Consider the following 10,444-nt stretch of genomic DNA (forward strand, 5'->3'; position numbering starts at 1 on the left):
TGTATTGTAAGTCTATTAACTGTAGATTCTGATCGGTAGGAACCCATTATATTGATACAGCAGGTTTCACTTAAATATTTAAAAGTTCAAACAGTGTCAGAAGGGGTGGGAAAGTCTAATGGTTTTGGTTCTTCTGTCACACTAAACAGTGGTCTATTACTTCTGACACTGTATGTAATAAGAGGCAAATGTGTAGTTTCTCCATAATATGTAGAACTGATCTTTTTAAATGTTGCACATTCACTCTCAGGTCTCTGAAGAGCTTTACTCTTTACATAAGAGGATGTTTTATATTTACTGGAATAAATACATATGTGTATAATAAATAAAGGTATGACCCAGAATAATATATAACAACTTGCTTCAGATGGAATCATATTGTTCCTCAGGATATTGAGATAATTGGCAGATTCAAATATGTTCAGAAACCAGAATGAGTGAGCTGTGTAATTGGATGAATTGGAATATTGTTCAAAAGTGTAAAGGCAACATTCCAGATCTTGGGTATATTCATTTGCATGCGTGCTGGGCATAGTTATGTATGACACAGTAATTAAAAGCATTCATTTATTGTGTCCATAAACACTTTAAATAGCTGTATTCAACTGAAAAAGGCTTTTTTATGAGCTATTAGTTCCGATATTTTGTTCGTTAATTGGCCTTTATGTTCATTTCTAGATATGTTTGGGACTTTATGAAAAGGTACATGCTGTCTCCCATAAATGGAAATTGTAATATAATATTGATTAGTTCATAAAATATAATGAGAACCATTTAGTAGGTGTGAGAGAAATGAGGAAAACAACATGGTTCACTCTTATCAGCAGAATCAGCTAAGACTAGAAGTCAGACGTGTTGAGGTTTATGATTACAGTGTGTTGTTATGCTTCACAGCTGGCCTTCTTTTTTCCTCTGAGGGATGAGGAGATGTTTCCCCAGAGGCTCAGGGCAGAAGGAACCTTCTCTGTATATCAGCCGGCCCCTGAGGATGGTGGCACACACCACTCCTTGCAGTGTGATGCCGAGGTAAGGCGTTAGCTGCACAAACACAATCATGAAGTCAAAATTCTGGGCTGAGGCCATCATACCACTGTTTCATCAAGTATTTCTTAAGGATTTTAACTACCTTGTTCTTATGGTGTATGCTTCCCTCTTCAATCTGTGAAATAGAAGATGAAATCAAGTGGATTCAGTGCTTAAGGATTATTAATGGGATGAAGTCCTTATATTAACCTTAAATTCTCTCTCTGGATCCCATATGACCAAGTCAGCATCATAGCCGGGGGCAAGGCGGCCCTTCTTGTTGTCAAGACTACACAGCTGGGCCGGTTTCCGGCTGAGAAGCCGTACCACATCAAGCAGCTGAAAGCCTCTCTTACTAGCTGAGCTCCAGAACAGAGGCAAACCTGCAAATTGTAAAAAAAAAAAAATAAAAAAAATACAAATAGTTATTTGAGTGGGAACCAAATCAAATATGAAAAGCTCTATGGAGTTTTTCCCCAGTTTTTCACAATGATACAGTAAAAAACTTCTACTCAAACACTGTGGATCATTTTCTTTCTGGTGTCAGACTTTGACCATAGTGCCAGAACGGTAAATGATTGCTCTGTCCTCAAAACTTGTTTACCTCCCCGGAACCTTTGCCCAGTGTGTGAAAGGATTATGAGGTGGAGGAGGGAAGCGGGAAACTAATCAAACCTCAAATAAAATTAACATATACTCCCGTCTCCTTTAGCTAAAAAGCAAAGGATTTGTCACATAGAGACAAAATAATAAATTCATGGCTATGTTTGATTTAGGTAAACAAATGGATGTGCAGTGACACTCAATCTACTCAATTCAGATACTACATATATAGTATAGTACTTTTGTCTGTGATTAAGCATGACATAATGTAGCCAATTAGCATGCATTGTTAAAGTTCTAGCTGCAGCTTTGACATATTATTACCTTACTGAATTAATATAGTTTGCATATTAGCAACAGTTTGCTTTTTCACACTTGATCCATCAGACATTAACCAACATGTATATGGGTTTATGTTTGACAGGCACCTGCAAATATACAACCAATTTTAATTTTTTTTCTTAGCTTTCTTTTCGTGTGCATTAGTTTCTATGGGAAATATTTGTCTCTGTCTCTCGCCAGTTAAATATTGACTTTGTCTGCAGGCCCTAATACTGAACATGTATAGCATTGATTTCAATTGCAGTTGGATTCTCTGCAGGTAATCCACAGCAGAGTATTTAGGGAAATTGTGTAGTTGATGTATCCATTGATTTGGGTGTGTGGAACCTTTTGTGCAGGAATGTAAAAATGTACTGTCAAAGATCATTGGAATACAACATACAAAAAAATACAAAAAAAAAAAAAAAAATCTATATAGTTACCAAACTGTAGTGAAGAAATTCCTCCCCAGGCCTGAGTAAAATCTCCACTGTCCAGTTTCTTCAGATCAGGGGTACAGGGTGAATGATCAGACACTACCATGTCAATCTGTCCATCTTTCAGTGCTGCCCAAAGCTGCTCCTGGTGGGGCACAATCAACTCTCTTAAGTGCAGCCTGGTTTTATGTTTGTTAAAGAAAGTCAAGATTTCATCTGTGTTGCGTTTTATTCCGTTTACCTGATTAATAGATCCTCTGATCGGGGGGCAGCACTTGAACTGTGTGGCACCTGCAGGTATGTTCTCTGCACACAGGCTGAGGTAGTGATGAGTGGTCTCCACCGTTAAGGGAGCTCCAGCCTGTCGTGCTTTCTGGATCAGTTTTAGTGGCTTTGCAGAGGACAAGTGAACTATATGACACCGCACCCTGAAGTAGTGACATTTGGCATCAGTGCTACTCTGAAGCACACCTACCCAGAATCATATTCTAGTTGTTACTATACTGATGTTCTTACTGGTACTGCAGGCACAACTCTGCAACAGTGCGAATAGCCTCTACCTCCATGACATCTGGCCTGGACTCCAGAAAAGTGAAGTACTGGCAAGGGTCTAACATGGACAGACATTTGGAACATCAGTAGTTATTGGTATCAGCATTTATTACTAAAAACCAATTATTGTTATTATAAACCTTGATTGTGGATAATATTAGTAGATAGAAATAATTTTGCTAGTTAATGATCTTAAAGGTAAAATGGCTTAATTTTCTAAATTTTTAGGATATCCTAGCAAAGTAAAATACAAAGAGGATACGTGACAAATTTGTGGTTAATTTTCTTTAAAGGGTTGCCCAAATTACAAAACGCACATTTCCAAACATCTTTTATTGTGAAAAATGAAAACAGTGGAAAATAAATACTACTAGGGGTAAGTAAAAGTATTGTTTTTGTGATTTGATGAATTAACATAAAAAATGTTAAGGCTTATAATAAACATTATTAAGACTTATAAGTGACTACAACCACACAATGTGCCATAAACACTGATTAATTATGCTGTAGTGTAAAATTCTTGTTACCACCAGGATCGTGTGTTGTATGCTGAACATCCACCTCTGCATGAAACTGGAAGAGGCGAAGCAAAAGGTGTTTCAGTTACATTACTGTATTTTATTTGTGCTCAATGTTATGGATGCTGCAGTTTGTAAGTTACCAGCAGGACACTTCCTGTGCCACGCAGATGCTTCATGGCTGTGTGGAGATCACAGTCGGTCACATGGGGGAACTCCTCCACTCCGCTGTGGATGAGGAAACACTTGAACCCAGCCACTCCAGCCTGGATCATGGGCTGAAGTTCATGCTGTAGGGAGACATCCGTTGGTCGTGTCTGCATTAGACCTATTTCAGTACAGTCTTGCTATAAATGTGTTCATGTTGTCTTAAGCTGTTCCACTGGACCTGATTGCCAGGAATCACCCCTCCCCAGAAGGCTGTGTCCACGAAACACTTTCCTGTTGCCTCCTGCTGCTTCTCACGAAAATGATCAAGTGTAGTTGTTGGAGGGATGCTATTTCTGTGGGGGGGAAAGAAAATACCATCAACAGTTCTCAAAATGTTATTGCCTTCTGGAGCAATTCTGTAGTAATTTGTTTTTACAGTGATGAAACTAAATTTACACAGATATAAAATGAATTTCTATACATAATACATAAGACAGAAAATGTTGTCAGAACAAAATGTAATGGAAGCCTCACATCCTCTTACTTGTATGAGCTGCTCAAATAACATGTTAACTAACGTTCAACTTACAGTGGCATGTCTACGATCGTCGTCACCCCTCCAGCTGCAGCGGCCCTGGTGGCAGTCCAGAATCCCTCCCAGGAGCTGCGGCCTGGTTCATTCACATGAACATGAGAATCGACGATGCCTGGCATCACCACACTTTCACCCACATCCAACACCTGCAATCACAGGTGGGTCATGTCACTCACAATGACACGGTCTATGGTGCATTTAAGTCCAAATATAATAATAGGAGAGTTAAAACATTGCCATCAGCCGAGGTTCCGAGCTGAGCTGATACTAAAACGTGATGTCCACAGACTGCATGTCCACAGACTGCGGTTGTTACGTCACACATGGGTAACCAGGAAGGGGTTATGGTAAGACAGTGTGGTTACCACACTAGGTAGAAGACACGGACAATCTAAGAGACACCGAACCACCAACCCCTACCACTACTGACTCCCTTCTCCAGGTATTTATAGCCTCCTTCTGGTGGTAGATGGGTAACAGGTGCTCACGCAGACGTCACTGGCAACGAGGGGGCGATACCTGAAACACACACAGCACCTGGCGACACACCAACCTCTCTACAGCTGAGCCAGCTTACCTCACAGCCAACATCCCCAGAGGACTTGCTGTCTGAGAGTATTTGGTGGATTTTCTCATCCTTTATTATGATGACAGCAGGACAGACCTCGTTGCCAATCAGTACCCTCTTACTCCTCACAGCACAAACTGTTGTGCCCAGCTCCATGTTAATGAGTACAATGGACTCTCCACACTAGTTGGACTACTACTTAGGCACCACCTCCTACTAAATAGTGCAAAGGATAAGCATTTGTTGACTTTTCTTATCTGTGTGACATGCTGAAGTTTAGTTCAGCACATCTACTACATATAGCTTAAAAATTTTTTATATTGTTTATCTTACCCCAAGTTCTAAATTAAAACTACCAAACATTAAATAACCTACAGGCAGAGCTGAAATCCACCAAATGACAGAAAAATTAATTCGCATTTGTCAGCATGTTCGTTTATTGGAATTAGTAGAGGAGAGTTTGGTTGGTCTCAAAAGTATTTAATTGAAATTCCAAAGCTTGTACAAGGACCCACTTCCTGGTCACAGTCTGCAAGCAGTTAGCTATAACCAACTTCACAGGAAGAGCTGAACATCCGGGTAAGCGAATCACTTTTGTCTTGCAGGCGTGTCGTGTTGTGTGTGTTGTGTGGTTCGTCTGCAGACTGGCGGCAGACTAGCTGTGGTTTGGCACACCTGGGAACCGGCTAGACTTTGAACGGTTCACTGGCTGCTGCATTCCGGTGCTGGTCGGGTACCTTTCTGTTTTGACCGGTGTTTGTTGCTATTTCCTGACTTAGCGCTCGTTGGCCTACCGGTTAGCTTAGCTAGCTAGTTAGCTTGCTAACATGGCCTCTCCCTCTCTTTCTTGCTCGGTGTGCCACATGTTTAGTTATTCCTCTGCCTCCTTTAGCGATAATGATACCTGTATTAAGTGTAAGGTTCTGTTAGCCTTGGAGGCGAGGATCACTGATTTGGAAGCGCGGCTCCGCACCTTCGAACAAAAGCCAGCTAGCCTAGCCCCGTTAGCTGGTGTGGAGCCACCGAGCTCAGGGTCTGTTAGCGGTCCAAGGGCAGCTCCGGAGCAGCCCGGAGAATTAGCCTGGGTGACGGTCCGAAGGAAATATACTCCTAAGCAGAAGCCCACGGCTCATCACCTGCCTGTTCACGTTTCTAATAGATTTTCCCCGCTCAGCGACACACCCGCTGAGAAACCGACTCTGGTAATTGGCGATTCCATAGTCAGGAACGTGAAAATAGAGACACCAGCGACCATAGTCAAATGTATTCCTGGGGCCAGAGCGGGCGACATCGAGTCAAATCTGAAGCTGCTGGCTAAGGCTAATCGGAAATATGGGAAAATTGTTATTCACGTCGGCAGCAATGACACCCGATTACGCCAATCGGAGGTCACTAAAATTAATGTTGAGTCAGTGTGTAACTTTGCTAAATTAATGTCGGACTCCGTAGTTTTCTCTGGACCCCTCCCCAATCTGACCAGCGATGACATGTTTAGCCGCATGTCGTCGTTCCGTCGCTGGCTGTCTAGGTGGTGTCCAGCAAACGATGTGGGCTTCATAGACAATTGGGCCACTTTCTGGGGAAAACCCGGTCTGATAGCGAGAGATGGCATCCATCCCACTTTGAATGGTGCAGCTCTCATCTCTAGGAATTTGGCCGAGTTTCTTAGCCGACCTAAAGCCTGACAATCCAGGGTGGGGACCGGGATGCAGAGACTCAGTCTAAAACGCTTCTCTGCAGTTTCCTTAGAGCCGCCGCCCCCTTCAAACCACATAGAGACTGTGTCTGCCCCTCGAACATATAAATCAAACAAATCAGAAGTTAACAGAAGAGGAGTTATTCATAAAAACTTAATAAAAATTAAGACCACTCCTCTTATTGAACAGAAAAACAGAACTGTCAAATGTGGATTATTAAATATTAGGTCCCTTTCTTCTAAATCTCTGTTAGTAAATGATTTGATAACTGATCACCAAATTGACCTACTTTATCTTACTGAAACCTGGTTACAGCAGGATGAATATGCTGAATGAATCAACCCCCCTCAGTCATAAAAATTATCATGTTCCTCGAAGCACAGGTCGAGGTGGAGGAGTAGCTGCAATCTTCCAGTCAAACTTATTATTAAACTTTCATCCTCAGAACAGTTATAACTCATTTGAGAGCCTCACTCTTAGTCTCTCACATACAAACTGGAAAACACAAAAACCAGTTCTACTTGTCATTTTGTACCGTCCACCTGTTCCTTACTCAGAGTTTTTAACTGAATTCCCTGACTTCCTGTCTGATTTAGTGCTTAGATCAGATAAAGTCAATATAGTGGGAGATTTTAACATTCATGTAGATGTTGAAAATAACAGCCTCAGCATTGCATTTAATTCTATATTAGATTCAATTGGTTTCATTCAAAACGTTAATAAACCCACCCACTGTTTTAATCACACCCTTGATCTTGTTCTGACCTATGGCATCGAAATTGAACATCTAATAATTTTCCCCCCAAATCCTGTTTTGTCAGATCATTCTTTAATAACTTTCGAATTTAAAATGATGGATCATGCAGCGTCTGGAAGAAAATTCCACTACAGCAGATGTTTATCCGACAACGCTGTTAATAAATTTAAGAAAATGATTCCATCTCTATTTGCATCTATGCCAAGTATAAACATAGTGGAGGGCAGCTGCCTTAATCCTACTCCCTACCAAATTGATCATGTTGTTGACAGCGCTGTAACCTCACTGCGTGAAACGCTTGATTCTGTAGCCCCTCTGAAAAAGAAGTTAGTGATTCAGAGAAGACTAGCCCCATGGTATAATTTACATGTTCGTACCTTAAAGCAGGCATCACGAAGGCTGGAAAGGAAGTGGCGTTCCACAAACTTAGAGGAAATTTTTCTAGCCTGGAAAAACAGTCTACTAACATATAAAAAAGCTCTCCGTAAAGCCAGAACTGCATACTATTCATCACTAATAGAGGAAAATAAGAACAATCCCAGGTTTCTTTTCAGCACTGTAGCCAGGCTGACAAAAAGTCACAGCTCCGTTGAGCCCAGTGTTCCCTTAGCTCTCAGCAGTGATGAATTTATGAGTTTCTTTACAAATAAAATCACAACTATTAGAGATAAAATTCAGCAGATGCTTCCTATACCTGCAATAAATGAATCTTTTACTACAGTAGCTCTTGAATCATCTGTAGGACCTCAGTTATGTTTAGACTGCTTCTCTCCTATAGATCTCTCTGAATTTACATCAGTAGTTGCTTCATCGAAATCATCAACGTGTCTCTTGGACCCCATCCCGACTAGACTGCTTAAAGGCATCCTGCCATTAATGAACTCATCTTTATTGGACTTGGTAAATTTATCTCTAGTATCAGGCTACGTACCACAGGCCTTTAAGACTGCAGTAATCAAACCTTTACTCAAAAAGCCTAGTCTTGATCCAGGTGTCTTGGCTAATTATAGACCAATATCCAACCTGCCATTTATTTCTAAAATCCTTGAAAAAGCTGTTGCTAAGCAGCTATCAGACCACTTACATAGGAATGAACTATTTGAAGATTTCCAATCAGGATTTAGAGCACATCATAGTACAGAAACAGCACTGTTGAAAGTTACCAACGATCTTCTCTTAGCCTCAGATAATGGACTTGTTTCGATACTTGTCCTCCTAGACCTTAGTGCAGCATTCGACACCATTGACCACAACATCTTATTACAGAGACTGGAGCATGTGATTGGTATCAGAGGAACAGCGTTAAAGTGGTTCCAATCCTATTTATCGGACAGATTCCAGTTTTGTCATGTCCATGATGAACCTTCCACAAGAACAAAAGTTAGTTATGGAGTTCCACAAGGTTCTGTGCTAGGACCGATTCTGTTCACCCTGTACATGCTTCCTTTAGGATATATCATTAGGAAGCACTCTATTAATTACCACTGCTATGCGGATGACACTCAGTTATATCTATCTATTAAACCTGTTAACACAAACCAGTTAACCAGACTTCAAGCCTGTCTAACTGACATAAAGGCTTGGATGACCAGTAACTTTTTACTTTTAAACTCGGAGAAAACAGAAGTCATTATATTTGGGCCTAAAAATCTCAGAAATAACTTTTCTAAAATTATAGCTACTCTAGATGGCATAGCCCTGGCCTCCAGCACTACTGTAAAAAACCTTGGAGTTATTTTTGACCAGGACATGTCCTTTAACTCACACATAAAACAAATTTCTAGAACTGCATTCTTTCACCTGCGCAACATTTCCAAAATTAGGAACATCCTGTCTCAAAATGATGCAGAAAAACTAGTCCATGCGTTTGTTTCCTCAAGGCTAGATTACTGTAACTCATTACTATCTGGATGTCCTAATATCTTAATAAAAAGCCTCCAATTAATCCAGAATGCCGCAGCCAGAGTCCTGACAGGAACTAGCAAGAGAGATCATATTTCTCCTATATTGGCTTCTCTTCATTGGCTCCCTGTAAAATATAGAATAGAATTTAAAATCCTTCTTCTCACATACAAATCCCTTCATAATCAAGCTCCTTCATACCTTAAAGACCTCATAGTACCATATTATCCCAATAGACCACTTCGCTCGGTGGCTCTCACTTCAGGCCTACTTGTGGTTCCCAGAGTTCTCAAAAGCAGAATGGGAGGCAGAGCCTTTAGCTATCAAGCTCCTCTCCTGTGGAACCAGCTCTCAGCCTGGGTTCAGGAGGCAGACACTCTCTGTACTTTTAAGGCTAGACTTAAAACCTTCCTCTTTGACAAAGCATATAGATAGGGCTGGCTTCAGGCAACCCTGAACCATCCCTTAGTTAGTTATGCTGCTATAGGCCTAGACTGCCCAAGGACCATCGGTGCACTGAGCTCCCCTACCCTACCACCCCCCCCCCTTCTCTCCCACCTCATGTATATTCCACCATTGAATGTTACTAACCTTGTGCTCTCTCTCTCCCCTAGTTTGTGCTCTCTCCCTCCCTCTCTCTCTCTCTCTCTCTGTACCTTCTGCAGGTGTCCCTGGTCCTGGAGCTGTTTATCGCTGATGTGCAGTTACTGGCCCCACCAACTTGCAGTGTCTATTTGTTGTTTATTGTTGCTGTTCTTTTCTCTCTGCTCTATCCACTCACCCCAACCGGTCGAGGCAGATGGCTGCCCAAACTGAGCCCGGTTCTGCTGGAGGTTTTTTTCTTCCGTTAAAGGGAGTTTTTTCCTCTCCACTGTCGCCAAGTGCTTGCTCATAAGGGAATTGTTGGGTTTTTAGTTTTAGTTTTTGTAAAGTGCCTTGAGATGATTTGTATTGTGATTTGGCGCTATACAAATAAAATTGAATTGAATTGAATTGAAGAGAGATGATGAACAAAGGACATACATGACATTATAAGGTTGCCAAAAATCACATCTTATTGGTTGACTACAGGTGGGGAGGGCTTTGGTTTAGACTTTAACCTTCCCTTGTTGGTGCCCTGGGTTGGTCCCAACCCCTCGGCACTTTACCATCCTCCTCTTCTTATCTTCATGTGTAGAGTTGCTCCCCATCCTAAAACACACTCAGTGACACAGTACCTAGTACCTCTGAATCCTTCTACACAACAACTCCTTATATGGTAACTCATCCTTGAAGTCTGTAATTCTCTCATCCCTAGCTTCACCTTGCCTCTCCCTCAGCA

The 10,444-nt window shown here is 41.4% G+C and overlaps 1 protein-coding gene across 2 annotated transcripts; it reads right to left on the reverse strand.

Annotated features, from left to right (window-relative positions):
- Positions 1–553: 553 nt before the first annotated feature.
- Positions 554–4,968, reverse strand: LOC113129133 (allantoinase, mitochondrial). 2 transcript variants are annotated; one of them, XM_026304939.2, is made up of 11 exons: positions 4,777–4,968; positions 4,194–4,345; positions 3,843–3,957; positions 3,598–3,744; positions 3,467–3,509; positions 2,901–2,994; positions 2,626–2,812; positions 2,391–2,529; positions 1,234–1,406; positions 1,127–1,159; positions 554–1,038 (listed from the first exon to the last, which is right to left on the reverse strand). In XM_026304939.2, exons 1-11 carry the CDS (start codon positions 4,921–4,923, stop codon positions 889–891), a joined length of 1,380 nt encoding a protein of 459 aa, XP_026160724.1. In that variant the 5' UTR covers positions 4,924–4,968; the 3' UTR covers positions 554–888. The 2 variants fall into 2 exon arrangements, with proteins under 2 accessions (XP_026160724.1, XP_026160723.1); XM_026304938.2 differs by having other exon boundaries at positions 3,464–3,509; positions 4,777–4,966.
- Between the last annotated feature and the right edge of the window lie 5,476 nt (positions 4,969–10,444).

The sequence above is a fragment of the Mastacembelus armatus genome, chromosome 4 (assembly GCF_900324485.2).
Source record: "Mastacembelus armatus chromosome 4, fMasArm1.2, whole genome shotgun sequence".
Classification (NCBI taxonomy): domain Eukaryota; kingdom Metazoa; phylum Chordata; class Actinopteri; order Synbranchiformes; family Mastacembelidae; genus Mastacembelus; species Mastacembelus armatus.